The 18,235-nt window shown below is 32.7% G+C and overlaps 9 protein-coding genes across 9 annotated transcripts; 6 read left to right on the top strand and 3 right to left on the bottom strand.

Moving 5' to 3' along the window:
• Nucleotides 1–292: 292 nt before the first annotated feature.
• Nucleotides 293–1,678, top strand: cubi_00120 (uncharacterized protein; the record flags this gene model as incomplete). The annotated part of the gene is made up of 1 exon (XM_029017134.1): nucleotides 293–1,678. One exon carries the CDS (start codon nucleotides 293–295, stop codon nucleotides 1,676–1,678), a length of 1,386 nt encoding a protein of 461 aa, XP_028875713.1.
• A 622-nt stretch (nucleotides 1,679–2,300) lies between these two features.
• Nucleotides 2,301–5,498, top strand: cubi_00119 (uncharacterized protein; the record flags this gene model as incomplete). Its single annotated transcript, XM_029017133.1, has 1 exon — nucleotides 2,301–5,498. The coding sequence occupies one exon, from the start codon at nucleotides 2,301–2,303 to the stop codon at nucleotides 5,496–5,498; it is 3,198 nt and encodes a 1,065-aa protein (XP_028875712.1).
• A 195-nt stretch (nucleotides 5,499–5,693) lies between these two features.
• cubi_00118 (uncharacterized protein) lies at nucleotides 5,694–7,991 on the bottom strand (the record flags this gene model as incomplete). The annotated part of the gene is made up of 1 exon (XM_029017132.1): nucleotides 5,694–7,991. The coding sequence occupies one exon, from the start codon at nucleotides 7,989–7,991 to the stop codon at nucleotides 5,694–5,696; it is 2,298 nt and encodes a 765-aa protein (XP_028875711.1).
• A 653-nt stretch (nucleotides 7,992–8,644) lies between these two features.
• On the top strand, nucleotides 8,645–10,333 carry cubi_00117 (uncharacterized protein; the record flags this gene model as incomplete). The annotated part of the gene is made up of 1 exon (XM_029017131.1): nucleotides 8,645–10,333. One exon carries the CDS (start codon nucleotides 8,645–8,647, stop codon nucleotides 10,331–10,333), a length of 1,689 nt encoding a protein of 562 aa, XP_028875710.1.
• An 86-nt stretch (nucleotides 10,334–10,419) lies between these two features.
• Nucleotides 10,420–11,337, bottom strand: cubi_00116 (uncharacterized protein; the record flags this gene model as incomplete). Its single annotated transcript, XM_029017130.1, has 1 exon — nucleotides 10,420–11,337. One exon carries the CDS (start codon nucleotides 11,335–11,337, stop codon nucleotides 10,420–10,422), a length of 918 nt encoding a protein of 305 aa, XP_028875709.1.
• Nucleotides 11,338–12,097: 760 nt separating this feature from the next.
• Nucleotides 12,098–14,728, top strand: cubi_00115 (RAD54 like SWI SNF2 ATPase; the record flags this gene model as incomplete). Its single annotated transcript, XM_029017129.1, has 1 exon — nucleotides 12,098–14,728. The coding sequence occupies one exon, from the start codon at nucleotides 12,098–12,100 to the stop codon at nucleotides 14,726–14,728; it is 2,631 nt and encodes an 876-aa protein (XP_028875708.1).
• Nucleotides 14,729–14,908: 180 nt separating this feature from the next.
• Nucleotides 14,909–16,033, top strand: cubi_00114 (ubiquitin C-terminal hydrolase; the record flags this gene model as incomplete). Its single annotated transcript, XM_029017128.1, has 1 exon — nucleotides 14,909–16,033. One exon carries the CDS (start codon nucleotides 14,909–14,911, stop codon nucleotides 16,031–16,033), a length of 1,125 nt encoding a protein of 374 aa, XP_028875707.1.
• A 171-nt stretch (nucleotides 16,034–16,204) lies between these two features.
• Nucleotides 16,205–17,095, bottom strand: cubi_00113 (uncharacterized protein; the record flags this gene model as incomplete). Its single annotated transcript, XM_029017127.1, has 1 exon — nucleotides 16,205–17,095. The coding sequence occupies one exon, from the start codon at nucleotides 17,093–17,095 to the stop codon at nucleotides 16,205–16,207; it is 891 nt and encodes a 296-aa protein (XP_028875706.1).
• Nucleotides 17,096–17,554: 459 nt separating this feature from the next.
• On the top strand, nucleotides 17,555–17,935 carry cubi_00112 (uncharacterized protein; the record flags this gene model as incomplete). The annotated part of the gene is made up of 1 exon (XM_029017126.1): nucleotides 17,555–17,935. One exon carries the CDS (start codon nucleotides 17,555–17,557, stop codon nucleotides 17,933–17,935), a length of 381 nt encoding a protein of 126 aa, XP_028875705.1.
• Between the last annotated feature and the right edge of the window lie 300 nt (nucleotides 17,936–18,235).

Below are 18,235 nucleotides of genomic sequence, written 5' to 3'. Positions count from 1 at the left end.
CAACTACAATCCCACTATAAAAATGAGCACTTTATGTTAATGACTAATTTTGAAGATTTTTTAAGAGAAGGTAAAAATATTAAGAATTAGGTAATATAGAAGTAATAATTAACTAAATCTTGTTGTCAATAAGCTGCCCTTGAAGCCTAAGACAAATTTTTCGTTCAACCTTTTTTATGTGTTAGTTTTGTGTCAAAATTTGAAGGCGCCAATTAATTATGTGAGTATTTTCACACAAAACAATAAAGAACTTTGTCTGAAGAAATTAATAGAATTGGTTAAAAGAAGCAAAATGGCAGACCAGGATTCTGGTGAAGCTGTAGAAGCATGTTTAAGCAAAGAGGAAGAACGTATTTCCGAAATAATAGATGCGTTTAAGGATGCATCAATTTTGGAAAAATCACACTCGGAGTCTGAAAGTATATCTTTTGCATCTGCATTGGAAGAATCTGACATGGAACTAGTTGAAGAGCTTGATTCAGTTTCCACCAGGAATCTTCCGGACAGAAAGATGAACAGTTTACCTCAACCTCTAGAAAGTTTTGGGAATTCTGAAATAATAAAGAGTCCTTCCATAGCTATCCCCAGCGGCTCTTCTAAGCTAAATCAGGGGAATGGGGGAGTAGAAGTATATTCCGCTTTAAACCCCTTTTCCATTACCTTGAGTTGCTTGTTACATGAACCAACTGAAAGCGATATAATTGAAGATGATATTAGATATATCTACTTAAACCAAATTCTCTCTGATGACGAGCAGCTTTATCTAGCAAAACTGAGAAAATGCGCTAAAAATCATGGCCATAAATTTCCTCACTCTGTTTGGGTTCAGGGATTGAGGTTTTTGGCTTCTTCTCGTTTTCACGTCCAAACGGCTTTGGAGATTATGGCAAATAACCATGAATTTAGAATCAAGGAACTTCCAATAACTGAAAAAGACGTGATAGACGACCTTAAAATTGGAGCTATTTACTGGCATGGAAGGGATATAAAGTACAGACCGATCCTTATTGTCAAACTTGCAAAACTTGATCTGTTTGTTGGCGAGATTGAACGAATTCAAAAACTTTTATGCTTTTGTTTGGAGTTTTTTCTTAGATACCTTCAGATTGCAGGTAGAGTTGAGAACTGGAATGTAATCATTGACCTCGCTGGCAAAGGAATAACTGATCTCCCTATTCAAGTCCTTAAGTCAGTCCTTTCTCTTGTTAATACACGCTATAGAATGAGGCTTTACAGGATGTTCATTGTTAACTGTCCAAAGTTTATCAACGTTGTCAGCAATGCTTTGGTTGCTGCAATTCCAGGATCTTCTATTAGAAAGATTAGATTTATTGACGAATCTTACTCTGACGAGATGGTCAATATGGTCTCTCATGAACAACTTGAAGAATCTTATGGAGGAACATGTCCTAATCTTACCGATAACTTCTACCCTTTCAGATTCTACCCTATGAATGAATTGGATAAGGAATTTCCTAATATCCATGCTATCATACCCCCTGAGTATATTTCAGGAATGTCCATTGAGATTCCACCTAGATTTGATCTTAAAAAACTCCCCTGGCTTAATCAAATACCTAATATGAACTTCACTAAGAGAACAGCAGATCAGCTTTCTCAGATCCTTGATACCGATATTAAACCTAAGATTTCTAAAGAAGATATAATCAAACCTTAGTCTAGTTGTATACTATTAGACTCTTCCTCGTGCTAAAATTATAATCCGAGTTTTTTGATATGACTGATTATTTAAATATAATTAAATATTCCATTTTTCTGTTCCATGAAGTGAGAAGTGCCAAGATGATTCTGGGAGTTATTCGTTATGGCTGGATTTTCAATACACATCCGTTTGTTTTCTTGCTTGTAGAATCACATTTCAGAGATTTCTCCTGCTTATTTTTGTTTTGATCTCTCTGATAATCTAGTTCTATTTTGCAATACTTCCTGCTGGTCTCCCGCCTGACCTTGTTGTTAATTTGCTTTCCTGGCCTAATACCTGACCTGCTAAAAAAATTTAATTTTATCATCTCTAAACATAAACTCATGTTTTGTTAAACTCAAAACACGATTCTAATTACTGAATTTGCTAGAGATACGCCAATACTACCAGGGATTAACCAAATCTAAAATATTTTCTAATAGTAGATATTAACTCACCCTAATCATCTTTTTTCTCTGCTTTCCTTTTATTTAATTGACCCCCCCTTACATGTGGAGACATAGACGGGGCATGCATCCACCTAAATAAAAGTTAATTAGATTAGAAAGGTGGGAATAAAGAATAAATAATCAATAAAATGAAAAAAATATGGAGAATTAACATAGTGTGTTTGATATTAGTAGCCTTTTTGCAATTTGTGAGAAATGATAATCAGGCTGGCTATAAAGACCCATACAGAGGTACGTTGGGAGTAGAGGATCTTAATAATATGGATAGGAAACGTTCAAAGAGTGATTTCTATGTATTTTCTGACAACATGTTACAGCTTTCTGCACAATTTCCAGTTATTTCTTTATTTGAGTCGCTTTCACTTGTTTGGTTGTCAATCTATGATAGGATTCAAATACGGCATAAAAATGAGGGTGCACTGATTATATTGTTTCTCTTAAGTCCCATATATAGAGTGATAAACGATGAAAACTTTGATGGTGATGAACTATTTAATGAAATGGAGCAATTCGACGATCATTTATCTCAGGTTATTTATTGTTTAATCCAAACAAATCCTGGAATTAACTGCGAATTGGCAATTGAAGATTTTGTCACATTTCTAAACGATCAAGTACTCTATGAGATTCAAAAACATAAAAACTCTGATTATGACATTAATATGACTACCAGAGTTGGCCATATTACGGATATTTTGAGTACTATCAAGAACAAACAGCTTTATAATATAGATAAACAGAGTAAATTAAAAATGTACAACACATTAAATCCAGAGGCATTCTTATTCCATATATTTAATATTAATAACTTATTTGAATATTATATGGAATTCAATTCTGGAATTTCTTATATGGGTATTTTGGGCCCATTGAGAACTTTTCTTGATTTAATGAATAAGAATTGGGGAATTAAAGAAAACGAAGATGCTAATCAATGGTTTAGAAACAAAACATCTCCCCTGAAAGGTATTTGTGATGATATTATTGTTGGGGTTGAGAAAATTAGGGAAGAGATTGAGCATTATTTTGAGTCAAAAAATTATGAGAAGCTCATTATATTAACAGAAACAAAACTTTATACTGATTCTCTAAACCAATTCTGTATGGACTATAATGAGTTTTTAAATTTGTCAGATGAAGATGCTAGTAAGATTGTGGAAATCCCTGAGAATTTAAAAGCAGTCAACTCAATCTTTGTAAATAGAAAGAATATTATACTTGGTATGAAAACTTCCAAACTATATGAATATTCCCGTAAAGCTGCTGATACTAATTCTCAACTTTGCACAGTGAATAGTGACAAGAAGGTGCTTTCTAGTGAAGGACTATCTGAATATGAGGTGGACCAAGAAATATCAACCACACTTTTAGATTTAATTGGTAAATTCTTTTTAAACAATAAACTAGATACAAAGCTTAATGCTCAATTTCTTAATACATGCCCAACAACAAAGAATTTAATATTTAATAATAAGTTAGCAAGCAATGAAAAAAACTTTGGTCTTATTGGGAATCAAATTAAGGACCTTAGTTCAATTTTAAGTGTTAAGAGGACTAGTTTAGCTTCAAAGATGTGTTCAAAGCTCAGTTCACTACTAGATGATGCAAATTACACCAATAAAAGGTTTATAACGATCCACAGATTATTAATTCCACTTGTAGTTAACTCTTCCCTTGCAAGCATTCTCCCTGGTAACAGTGAACTATATAAAAACAGTGGAATGACAGGAAACAAGATAAATGCAGAACAATTATTTGTAGATACAGACAGATCATGCCTAATTAACCATTTTGATACCATAAACTATTACATTAGAGAAACTACCAATATATGTGATAAGATCAAAGATTATTCAACAATATTTGGATCAGCATTTAATAAGATTGCAAACCAAAAGGCAATAACTCAAATGAATCAAAGCTTACAAAAAGTATCTCAATCTCAGCTATTACATGAATTTAGAGAACTTGGAAGAGATTTGAAAGGTAGTAAATATGGCCATTTTGTATCAGAAGTGGGTAATAATTGTTTCTCTTCTTTGAGACACTGGTATCACTTTAGTAAAAAGAGAAGAAAGCTTAAAGGAGCAAGAAGATTATTAAGGAAGGCATTTTATTCATACACATCAACATTAGATAATGTTAATGTAGAGCTCAGACCAGAATTAAGAAATATTCAAACAGCAGCAGCAAAATTAGAAATAAATGAATTGAAAATCTTAACAAATGGAGATTTTGTTTTCCTAAATTCGAAGGCAATTAGTAGTTATATGAAGAAAAGGTACACAAAACATACAGCCAAGATAATGAATGAGCACTATAAGGCCCCAGCTCAGATGTTGAAGGAGGACTTTCCAATAACAATAGAGAACTTGAAAGAGCTCAATTCTTTAATCAAGGCAGATTTGGAAAAACATAAAAACGAATTAGAGAGTGAAGCATCAATGTTAAAGGAAACAAATGAAAGAATTGACAAAATGAATGAAAGTAAATTAGATAAAAAAGATACGCTTCCATTCTTTAAGTCAGGAAAAACGAACTTTGTATTGATAGGACGTGACTTCTCAAGTTTTGCGTTATGTCAATGTAAGATTCGAGGGTCGAGACAATTTGAGATGCTCAAGTTGTTTTCTGACTTAATATTTCAAATTCAGCATGTAGATGTCAGAATTACTGGATATGAGATGTTATCACATTCCCTAAAGAAGGCAATTAGACAAATGTTAATAATTATTTCACTAAATGAATTTGCTATCAATTTGCTTCCAAAGGTAAGAAAAGGAGGGTATCAAAGATTCTATAGGATGAAGCATACAACACATAAAGCTCTGAGAAAAAGAATCAAGAAATATCTCTTGGATATAAAGCAAGATACTTATAAGCTATCAGTAGTACTAAATACATTACACAATTTGTTATTAACAGCTTTTAATCACTTTAGATATGACCCAGAGCTTGATGTCCTTAGAAAATCATTTTCTGGAATAGACACAGAGAAGTCTGATTGGGGAACATACTCTCACAATAACTCTTTGCTTAGAGCAAGTGAGGCAGTAAGGAGAAGAACGATAGAGAAGTTAGTGGGGAATTTTTACTTTGGTAGAATAAGGAGAAATTTTAGTTCTCTCAAGGAAACAATTTTGCAAATGATGAATCCTCAACAGATTTTGAGTCTATCACAAATATTCAAAACTGATTTGGGAGTCAAGGATATAGATGGAATCGCAGCCAAATTACATCATTATTTGAAGAGTATTTATCCTTCTCAAAATTGTATTGGTGTAGACCATGGCCAAAAATTAGAATCATTCTTTGCCTTGTGTTAAATTAGAAAGAAAATAGCTTAGTGAAATTTAATATAATTTACTTTTTTTTTTAGTATTCTATAGAAAATTAGAACAAAAAACCTGCATGAAAACGTATACCGACAGTATATATATGAAGTACTATATGTTGCAATGCAATGAATCATTCTTTGCATGCAAACAATTTTATAATGTGGATTAATCAAAAAACGTCTATTAAATGATATTTTTTTTTCTGAGAATATTTACAATATCTTGGTTATTTCTAGTTATGGAGGAACTGGTAGATCTTTGAGGAAAAAGGGGAGTATTTGGTTTTTGGGTTTGCCTATTTGCAACATTTTCAGAAGATTTTCTTTCTTTAAATGTAAGAAATTTATGATTGTTAGAGCTTCCAATGTTACGGCTGAATAATCCAGAGCTAGGGGTTGTAGTTCCAGCCTTAAGGTTTTCGAGTGTCGATTTCGATAAGTTTGAGGAAATCTTGTCTATGTGAGTTAAAGCGTTGTAAGGCTGAGGTATACATGGTGATTTAATAATTGGGTTAGAGAAATTAGAGTGATTTGATTTTCCAGAAATTTGCGAAAATGAGTGGCTTTGAGGAAGTTTGTTTGAATTCAAGGAAATATTTGGACTTGAGTTATTATTAGAGAGTGGTGAAGGTTTCCTTGGAGTCTGAAAAATTGGAGAACTATTAATTTGCTTCCAGGAGGATGCTGTTGTATGGTTTGATACAGGAGAAGATAAATTACTGATTAAAGGAAGATATGAACGTTTTGGAGTACATATTGGTATTTTTGAACTATTTACCATTGGAATGGAGCAATTTTCTATAATATTTTGTGAGATACTTAGTTTATTCATTCCAGGAACTATGGAGTTTGGAAAGAATTCACTAATCAAGTTTTCGCCATGTATTCTGCTATTATTGCATGAATTAAAGTTGATTTCTTCAGAAATATTTGGATTTAGAACAGAGGCAGAAACTTTGGCAGAGTTATAAAAGGAAGTGATCAAATTATCAGGGAACTTGTCAAAGTTTGAGTGATCTAATTTATGTTTGACTTTTGGTATAATGGGGGGTTTTTGAAGGCGGATTGTGGAAAAGTCAATTTCTTTAAAGAATGGGTGTTTCATGGCTTCCCTAGCGCTTTTAATTCTCTGTGAAGGCTCACAAACTAAAGAGCATATGAAATCCATAGCATCTTCAGAGTATTTATGGTGTTCTGAAGGTAAATAAAAGTGTTTATCCCAGTTCATTACCTTATTTCTTGTGATTAACGAATTCTGTCCTGGATCTGATAATGGAGGTCCTCCAAAAAGCATTTCAAATAATATGATCCCAACACTCCATAGATCTACGCTAATAGAGTAGGGATCTCCTCTATGAATTTCAGGAGCCATGTAATCTGGGGTACCAGCATGGAAGTTTTGGTCATGAATAAGCACTTTATGTGGGTCAATACTGGTACTGTCATCGCTTTGAAAAGATGAATTAATTGAAGCATTTGAAACAAAAGGCTTTTGCTTGCTTTGAAAGATTTTTTTGGAAAGCCCAAAGTCTATCAGTTTGATGTGACCATCTACATCCAGTAGTATATTATCTGGCTTGATATCCCTATGTATATGGCCTTGGACGCTATTTAAATAATCTAAGGCCAGCAATAGTTCAGCAATATAGAATTTTGCTGTCTCCTCATCAAAAGTATGAAGATCAATTAAATGTCTCATTAAATCTCCTCCTGGCATATATTCCATTAACATATAGTAAAAATGGTTATCTTCCCAATAATAATAAAGCTTATTAATCCATGGACTATCTGAACTATACATTAATGAAATTTCAGTGTTAAGCATTAATCCAGTATTTAAAGTTTGTTTTCCCTCCACCTGCTTTTGAGAAGAATTGATATCTATTTCGATTAAGTTTTCGAGGTTATCATACTGGGATTGGTTACTCATTAATTGGTTTTTCTTTGCTTGTTTTAACGCATAGACATGTCCTGTATGAATATCAAAAACTAGTCTTACTATGGAATAACCCCCTTGACCAATTATAGAAACAGTATGGAAGTCATCCAATGCCACATTTCGACGCAATGAAAAAATTTTTCGGTGATATTCTACAGAGTCTTCATCTATCTCTTTACTCGAAATCTTCTTCTTACAAGAGCAACAATATCTTTCTTCAGACTCTAGGTTTTTCCCAATATTTGATGAAGAGGGGAGTTCTTTAAGTTTTTCCTTAGAATTTTGTTTCAGATTAGTCTCTGGGGAGATTCTTGGTGTTTCTTTACTAGAAGTACTTTTTTTTAAAAAAGGATGTCTATTTTTGTTTTCTATTCGAATTGCCTGTCCAAGGCTGGAAGAGACATTAGAGCGAGTAGGAATCTCTTTTTTATTTAAAGAACTGTTGGGTTCTCTGGCATTTGATAAATTATTAGTTTTTGAATGGATCTTTCTGGAGTCATTGCTGCTCCTAGAGGTAGAGCATAAAGACCAATCAAGAACCATAAGAGTTTTATCTGCAGGATGAAGCCCTGTTAGCTAAAATTATCCTGGAAAAAGATCAGTACTCAAGATCAAATCTCAAAATAATCTTGAGTAAAAGAATATTTGTTCTGTTTAATGTGTGTATATGTAACTTCAAATTCAACTTAATTCAGGGTTTGATCCTAATTCAAAGATTAAAAATATAAAATTGAAAATATCAGTAATTCCAATTCGAGCAATTACAATTTAATAATAATTCGAGCAATGATTTTTTGGAAATGGCTTAAAATTAAATAGAAGTCTCTTCTGAATATGTTACATAATATTTAAAATGTATTAATTTAAAAGGTTGAGAATATAGAAACAAACCATCTACAATCTTTAGTTATGAATTTTACTATTTTTCCATTCAACTCTTGTTTTGAAAAATAATCATTTTACCTCCAAGTTTACAAAGAAAATTTTTTTATCTATTTACTACTCACACACACACTCACCCTGGTATCGATGAGCCCGCCTTATGCATTTATATTTGTCTAAATTACATGTAATATTTATTGGCAAAAGGAAGAAAAGAAAAAAAAGAAAGAAGAATTCAAAAATAACAACATTTTTGATAAGTTTAATCAATTTCGTAATGATCTTGACTAACAAAAGAACTTGAACCATTAAAAATGAATAAAAGTAGGAAAAATAAATTAAATGAGAGTTCTTCACACCAAAAAAGCAGGAATGAGAGCAAAGTGGAGTATTTACCTGATCCTCATCGAATGTTAGCTAAATGTAAGTTTAAAGAGTTTCATTCATCTCTGGGTAGTTTTGGGAAGTTTGGTGAAGTTGATCATTATCAAAGAAGTACTTTATCGTTTGCTTTATATCTTATGGAAGGACTTTTGCAGTCGATATTATGCACAGGAATAATCTTGGAGAGCTTAAATGAGTTAGATTATGATATATATTCATATCAAGAGGAGAAAAGACAAGGAACATTAAATTTAAGTTTTAAGGTTATAAGCACCGAAAAAAAGGGGTTTACATTACTTCCTTTAGATTATAAAGGTTTCAATAAATCGAATTTTAAAAATTCTGAATCAAAGAATAGTGACGAAGAGAATTTTTTGGAAAATGATCCATTAATACCTCCAAAAGAATATTTGGATATTATAGGGTACAAAGAACCAATCACAAAAGCTGCCGTATTTCAGTTTCCATGTAATTCTTCTCCTGAGGATTTAATCACGGAAAAGTGTATAATAGACGTGATTAGACGTAGAATAGAAGATGAAGAGTGGCTTTCTCAGCTAGAGATAGTGTGTGGGTGGCTCGGAGAACTAGCCAGGGCCATCAGGCACCTTGTTAAGCACTTTCCAATAACATATAAACGTTTTCTAGAAGAGACAGATGGAAAAATTTATTCTGCAATAAAATATCCATTATTATATATGGCATTGATGAAACTTCTGTTTGATGAATATCCAAGGATTATTGAGACCGATGAAGAGCTTAACCCAAAAGATCCAGGAGATGCGAGAAGATTAGTCAATAGGGTACGAAGAAATAAGCTACCAGGAATGAGACTTGTTGAAATAATGTCCAGAATGACTAATTCTTTAGGAAATACTCTAGATTCTATGGGAGGAAGTCCAGCATGGAAGTGTAGCCCGGTTTTTGCTCAATATTATCTTCATATGGCTTTTGTTTTCGATGATTCATTATTATTCACACAAATTGCTGCGAAAAGTCATATGTTTGACTATGAGATTTTTGAATGGAATTACACATTAAACTCCTTAGCTCAACATATACCATTGTTGAATTCATTTTTAAAACCTCTTGCTACATCAATTATGGCAAACAGAGTTCACACCAGGTTAGAATGTTATTTAAAAGACTCTACCAAAAAGGTACATGCAGAAGATGGCGCCAACTCTGAAAAAAATGCACAATTGCCAAAACCTGTGGTAGGTAATTCATTGGAAGCAAGATTTCTAACAAATGAAGTAATTAAGCGTGCAAAAGCATTTTTTGGTAATTTTGAAGGAGATAGATTGATGTCAAGTGTAAAGGCAGAATTTGAGAATTGGCAGTACAAACCAATAAGACCAACACAAGAACTTAAGAAATTAGCATCTAGAAAAATTGATTTAGATAAAACACTAAAGGAATATAATCGTACAGTTCTAGTGCCAGAGAGAAATAGTAGACATACAAAAGCCGTTATAAATAATGTATTACCCCCTCTAACTCACCTTTCCGAGAAGAAAAAGAAATTAATAGTTAAGATGGCGCCAGGTCAAAAGTATGCACAATCTTTTTATAATAATAAAGTGAGTATACCTGCTGACATGATTGTAAGCCCATAATAATAATAATAATAATAATAATAATAATAATAATTAAATAACAATTGTATTGGATTCACTTCAAAGCAGAAAATTTAATATTTAAATTATCCTTGATTGTATTTCCTAATTTGTGTATATCTGGCACAATGACCAATATAAATGAGCGAGCTCGTAACAGCAGTTAAAGTTGTTACATCCAATCCTGTAAAAAATTGAGTTGCACACTCAATATCATTAATATCAATAGTTTGCCTCCCAGAGAAATAGTTTACCCATTGGGAAAGTAAAAGGTCTAATCTATTTCTTCCTTGTAAATTATTGGGAATTGGAAGAGATGGAGAAGAGTAATTGTAATTTGCTTCATTGGCTCCTTCATATTGATTCCAGGAAATACCATTAACACGCCTAGAATGATTTTTAAAGATGTGTTTACTTTTCTTCACTGTAGGAATTTCTTTCTGAATATCTGGGAGAGATTCAGAGCTATTACTCGATGAATCTGAGTAGTATTCATCATAATCAGAAAAATGGGGTGATAAGGGAAATATATAAGTCGTCTTAAATTGAGGAGTTCTGGGAGCATCTTGTTGATTAATTATATTTTTCCAGTTCGAATAAAATTCTATTTTTGATAAAGAAGATTTAGCTTCAGGAGAAAAAACTCTCTCTTCCCCAGACCATTCAATGCACTCTAAAGACCCTTTTCGTGAGAGAGTTTTATTGCACGTTTTGCCAGCTCCTAAAATGCTTTCAAAAGATTCCTCAATGCAGTCATCCAGTTCACTCAAAACTCTAAATGAAGATGAGTGTTGACTCTTCTCAAAACAAAACCCTTCACTTTCTATTTCGTTTGATTTTCTTTGCCCAATTTGAGTTGGATAATATGTATTCAAATTTGAGCATGAAATATCTTTTACTCCTTCAGTCTGTTGAGCAGTCTTTTTAACTTTTACCGCATTCATATATTCATCATTTCCACCAGTTATATTGTCTTTCTCGATAAGTGAAACTTCACCCTTCATTACAAAATAACTTACAAATTGTTCTTTTTACATAATATCTAATTATTAAAGCATGGTCAAAAATTACCACTAATAGGCGCCAACTATAAAATTTGCCATTCTTGTATTAATCTGAATTGGTAAAATCTTGTTAAAAATAATCACAAGAATTCTACCTGTAGCTCAGTGAACAAAGATATAAATCAACCCCTGACTACTATTTATTCACTCTGATCAGCTATTCACTATCTGTATTTTTTTTATTTACTAAAGATATCATTTCTATATCTGGCGCCAATATTATAAATTATAGTAAATACAATGTACTATTTTTAGAAGAAAGTAGATTAGAAAAAAATGAGTAATCAAAGTAGTAGTTTTACTCTAATATATAACTTTAAAATAGTCAATAGTGAGTCTTTATTGTATCGAAGACGGTGAATTCATTTTTTTTTAGTTTCTTTTGCTTTAACTTTCATTTACCGGTATTTGCATGCAACATTAACAGAAAATTTATTACTTATAACAATTTGCATGACAATTTCTGCATGAAATTTAGAGTAATTCTATATCCACATAAAAAGAACTATAAAAGAGAAAGAATACACGCGATAACTTTTTTTATAAAAAAAAATAATTTTGGGACAAAATTCTGTGTATTTCCCTCACAGTCTCCCCATCTCTTTTTGTAGCCGGGGAACATGTAATATTTAAAAGTTTAAATACCGAAATATATATATTATTAATTAATCAGATTCCACATAGTGGATGCTGATAGAAGATGATAAGGATAAATAGCAAAGGAGAAACAGGGACAGATGACACAGGAAAGAATGCAGGAAAGCAAACGGAAATCGCATTAATTAGAAGCCCGATAATGTCAATGCTATCAGTAGAGTCTGGTAAACCAGTAATGTTCCAATCTTTCAGATCTCCAATGTCGGGCCATGTTCCAGGAGTAAGCTTAGAGAGTAGGAAAATGACTCTTGGAGTGAGAATACCAAAAGAATCAACATACTGTAACAGTATAAAACAACCAGGATTTAAAGTTCCTCCAAAGACAGATGATGGCTCTCCAAAAGGAGAAATTGAACCTCAGATTAATGTAAATCCTTTATTACTTTGGAGTTCCACAGATGATGGCCAAAAAAGAATTATAGAGGTTGATTCAATGCTAACTAAATGGTTAAGGGAGCATCAAAGACAGGGAGTATTGTTCATTTTTGAATGTTTAATGGGTTTAAGAGATTTTGATGGAAATGGGTGTATTTTGGCAGACGATATGGGGCTAGGAAAGACACTACAATCAATAACAATCCTTTGGACTCTATTAAATCAGGGGTTTGATGGGAAGCCATCTGTCAGAAAGGCCGTTGTGGTTTGTCCAGCATCGTTGGTCAAGAACTGGGCTTCTGAAATAGAAAAGTGGCTTCAAGGCAAGTGCAAATGCACTCCTGTTGCAGAGAGGGACCGAGAAAAGGTGGTTTCAGCTTTCGCAGGATTCAAATACGACACAATGTCAAGAATTTTGATTGCATCCTATGAAACCTTCAGGATGCATGTGGAACAGCTTGACGGTGTTCCAATAGACTTAGTAATATGTGATGAAGCCCATAGACTTAAAAACGACAAAACCAAGACAGCAATGGCCATCAACAATCTCCCAGCAAAAAAGAGACTTTTATTGAGCGGTACTCCAATTCAAAATGATTTGGTGGAATTTTACTCATTGGTTTCGTTGGCCAACCCTCAAGTCTTAGGAGATGTTTCTCAATTTAAGAAAATTTATGCTAATCCGATATTAGAAGGGAGAGAACCAGATGCATCCGAGTATCAACAAGAGTTGGCTACTCAAAGGTTGCAGGAACTTTCAAATATCACAAATCATTTTATTTTAAGGCGTGCAAATACATTATTAGCAAAAGTATTACCACCAAAGATTATTTTGAATATCTTTTGTAACTTGACTCCAATACAAAATTACCTTTATAGAAGATTCTTACGTTCTTCAGCATGCAGGAAGCTATTAGACTCAGAATCTACAGGAAATCCTACAGGTTTGACAGGGCAGGTTCTTTCTTCAATCCAATCATTAATGAAGCTTTGTAACCATCCCAGTTTGATTAGGCCGAAAACTTCTGGAGGATATGGAAAAGGTTTTGAGGGATCTGAAAAGTACCTAGAAATGATTCATGGTAGAAGCTATTCAGGGGAGTCTGGGGGTGATTATAAGAAAAGGATTGCAGCTGGTAGTTCTATGAGGAACAGTAGTAGGACAGGATTTAGCTCAAAACCAAATTTGAGTGGAAAGCTATACCTTCTTTCCAGGTTACTTTTCCATATTAGAAGCAATACAAAAGACAGGGTTGTTTTGGTGAGTAATTATACCCAGACATTGGATGTATTTGAATGTCTCTGCAGAGATCTCCAAGTGCCTTGTGTAAGATTGGATGGATCAACTAGCATTACAAGAAGACATAACTTAGTTAAGACATTCAACGATCCCAATTCCAATAGCTTTGCATTTTTACTTTCCTCTAAGGCAGGGGGATGCGGAATCAATCTAATTGGAGCAAATAGGCTTGTCATGTTTGACCCAGACTGGAATCCTGCTAATGATAAACAAGCATTGGCAAGAGTTTGGAGAGATGGCCAGAAGAAAAACTGTTATATTTATAGATTATTTTCGACGGGAACAATTGAGGAGAAGATATATCAAAGACAGCTTTGTAAAGATGGTCTAAGTGCTATGCTCGTAACTTCTGGAGGTAACAATGAACTTAAAGACTCCATTTCAGCTGATCTCGTTCGAGATTTATTTACTCTAAAAGAAGATACCATTTCAGATACTCATGACATGATACAATGTAATCGTTGCTACGATTCAAATGGCCAGCTTATGAATATGGTTCCTCAAACCACCGGATTAGAAGATGATCTTAATACATGGGGTCACTACCACTCATTTTCAGAAATACCTGATGAAATTTTATCAATAACTCTAAATGAGTGCTCAAATGAAGCAAATAAGATGGCAATAGATACGGAAAACGAGCAGCCCCACCCTTTAGAGTTACCTACTGATTTCCGACCTGTTTCATTTGTAATGGCTTGCAGAATCGAACTTCAAGATCAGAAAGATGAACAGAACAAGGAGTCCAACGTAACAAAATTCATGGAAATTAACAAAGAAAACTCAAACCAAAATAATGTAGTTTGCAACAGAGATACTACTGATACAGAGAATTCTATGAATTCTCTAAATCCTGTGATAAATATCTTTGGTGGCCGCATTTCTCCTGATACGAAAAGAATGAAAGATTCAAACAGTTCCGAAGATGAATGTGTTAGCGAGTTTGATATGGATGAAGAAATGGAGTGTTATTCATCTTCCGATAGTGGAATGGAATAATTTCATCCTTTTTTTTTTGCATGTAATTTTAAATATTTGGCGCCAAGTTAATCATTATAATTTCCCCATATAAATTAAGGAATTTGGTGAGAGAAAAATAATAAATATTTAGGGGGAGCAAGTTAATATATATATTTATATTTATATGCAAATAATTAACATACTTTGATATTCAAGATTATGTCTGGAGATTGGTGTACAATAGAAAGTGACCCTGGTGTTTTTACGGAGTTGGTGGAAAGGTACGGTGTAAAGGGAGTACAATTTGCAGAGATATATGACTATAGCGAAAGTGGGATGGACTTAATAATTAGTGAGTATGGTAATGTTTATGGGATCATTTTCCTTTTTAAATTTACAGAAAAGTTTAAAGGAAATCATTTTTCTCAGCCAACTGAAGCCCCTCCGGAGATGTTTTATGCAAATCAGGTCATAAATAATGCATGCGCAACTCAAGCAATACTTTCAATCATATTAAATAGGTTGGACATTGACATTGGATCTCATCTTCAAGAGTTTAAGAAGTTCTCAAGTAGTTTTGATCCGATGACAAAAGGACTTGTAATTGGTAATAGTGAAGTATTGAGGACTGCTCACAATTCTTTTAGACCGATTTCTTCTTTGGAGGTTTCTGACCCAGAACCTAATGATTCAAAAGGAGATGCATTTCATTATATTTGTTATATTCCATTTGGAAGAAATGTATATGAGCTTGATGGACTTGCTACAGGTGTTGTGAATTTGGGAAGCCCCAAAAATGTTGACTCCGAAAATCTGTCATTAGACAATGAAATATCAGCTTTATATGATAAACCAAATCTTTGGATATCCAGGGTAATGGAAGAGGTAAAAAGAAGGATAGAGCTACAAAATGAGGATTCTTCTAAGGATGAAATAAGATTTAGTTTGTTGGCAGTTGTTCCGGATAAAATTTCTGTTATTGAAAAGAAAATTAAATCTCTTAAGATATCTAGGCAAGCACATGTTGCGAAGCTTCTAAGTTTAGGAGGAGATTTAAATGATGATTTACAGAATTTTTCTGAAGAAGAAATTGAGCCTGATGAATTTGAATCTTTGTTATCTTCTATTCCAAATAATATTGTCTTAATACAAGCAGAAATTACTCGAATTAACCAAGAAATATCTGAAGGTCTCTTAATTATTCAGAACGAGAATTATACTCGTGAAATTTGGAAGAAAGAAAATGAGAGAAGAAGACATGATTTTCTTCCTTTCGTTCTTACTCTATTGAAACATGCATCAAAAAAAGGTTTATTAATGAAGAAACTGTCTCAATTGCAGTGATAGAGTAGAGAATAGGATAGTGGAAAAATACTTAATATAAAATCATCTAATGCCCTGTTTTGCTATTTATACTGGATTATCCCGGTTTAAATTATTTTATTACCCATATTTATGCTCGAAGTTTATATATTTTTCAGCTTTAAATTCAAATTCTATTTAAATATTGAGTATTTAGTTTACAATCTTCCACGTAATTATTTTTGCTTCTCCATTGTTATTTTCTAGTACACATTTTTTGATTATATCCTTTTTAATTATTACACTTTTACCACGTAAATCTAGCTTAATTTGATCCACTAGTCCGTCCAATTTACTTAAATAATTGGGCAAATTTTGGCAATAGAGCCAACTCAAGTCCAACTCTTGGTCATATTTTAGTGGTATTCTAACATAAATAGCATCTTGAATTATCAGAGATAAGTTCTTATTGTATTTTATAAGATCTCTAATTATGATTATAAGCTTCATTCTGTATTTTTCAGTAAATAGAAACATTTTCACATCGTGGCAAATTATAGATGATAAATCGAGAAAAGGGTCACTAAATTGTACTAATTCTTGGTAACCCCTTCCTAGCATAACACCTTGGTTAAGATCTGAAATCCTATTCAAATTTCCCATCCATAATGTATTTAAACTAAATAATAAATTATTATTTTTCAAATTACATTGTTCAATTACTGGACTGACCATGGTGTTAATTAAACCATATTCCACAGAAATCGAATTTTCATTAATTAAGAAATTAGCCATTGTTATACATTGCTGAGAATTAATTTCTACACAATATTTATTATCAATTATTCCTTTAGGTAAAACCATTTGGGTTTTAAAAGACTTTTTTTCATTAATTATGTATGCTACAACCCAAAGATATTCACAAAAATATATAGAGGATTCGTAGCAGCTCACCAAATCTTCTGAGTTTTTGCTTGTATGGAAATTCTTACATATTTCAATCAAAAACTGTCTACCTATTTTCGCCAATTCGTCATTTTTCCCCTTTAATATTTTAATTTGAAATAAAAAAATCAGCAAGAAACTCAAAAAAATAATGTTCATTGAATTCTCTCATTACTATTGTTTATCTTCAAAGTTTCTAATTTTATTTAATTTATTTTGTTATTTTGGTTCACTATTCATCTTTTATGTATATGCATGCATACATGCATTCTTGTGGAAATTGGCATGGAAAAAATTTGTGAATAATATATTACGTAAGTGAAGGCATTATAAAGATAGTTAAGATATTGCATGCATTTGCATAAAACTTATTTATGTTAAAAAATTAATATTAAAGAAGAAAAGAACAAGTACGGGGTAAGGGATAGAAAGATTAAAATGGGGAATGGTCCAGACATCCGGAATAAGATATCATTATATTTTGAATTTTTCACAAAACTCAAAATTAGTCGATTATCACATCTCTGTCCTTATTAACACTTTCTTTTCAAGTTGAGAGTGTTGAAAAAGTGGAGATTATTGTTAATAATCAAATATTAAAAAAATAGATTAATAAAAATGTGTAATAATAATTTCTTTTGCCTTGACAGTTATCCAACATACAACAAAAGATGCTCCTGCAGTTGTTTTGATATAAAAAGAGGATGCTCTCAGCAATTCACATGTACAAACAGAAGGCCCACTGTTCAGAGGTATATATGTAGAATTTGTATTCCAAGAGTAAACAGAACACCAGCATTACAAAATAGAATTGCATGCACTGATTGCTATATATGTGGGCAAAGGGCAGGGCCAGCCTCAATACAAGCTCAGAAGCCAGAAGCTATAGATAAATGTGATTATTCTAATTCTTGTACCTGCACGCAAAGCCCGATCCAAAGAAGCCAAACGGGAGGATGTAGGTGCGGTGGGTGTTGCATAGTGTTATGCAGCCGTTAATAAAAGATAAGGGTTCCGGTGGAAACTAAAGATGATCTAACTAAATAAAAATGGGATTAGAATTAAAGATTTAGAAGCTAAAATAACAAACGACGCCATAATTAAATAGAGAATTGAATTGAGTAGAGTTAAAAATATAAAGGAGTTAATGGAATAAAGAAAGGGGCAGTTTTCAAACGACAAGAACATCCAGTTCCCTCTCTGCTTTCCTCCCTTACCTCCCCTCTCAACTTCCTCTTTTCTATGCAACATAAGCTAAATTTTCAAAGTTCTAATTATACCGATTTTTTCCTTCCCTGA

The sequence above is a fragment of the Cryptosporidium ubiquitum genome (assembly GCF_001865345.1).
Source record: "Cryptosporidium ubiquitum isolate 39726 chromosome Unknown contig_11, whole genome shotgun sequence".
Lineage (NCBI taxonomy): Eukaryota > Apicomplexa > Conoidasida > Eucoccidiorida > Cryptosporidiidae > Cryptosporidium > Cryptosporidium ubiquitum.
This window is presented reverse-complemented; position numbering and strand designations above follow the sequence as displayed.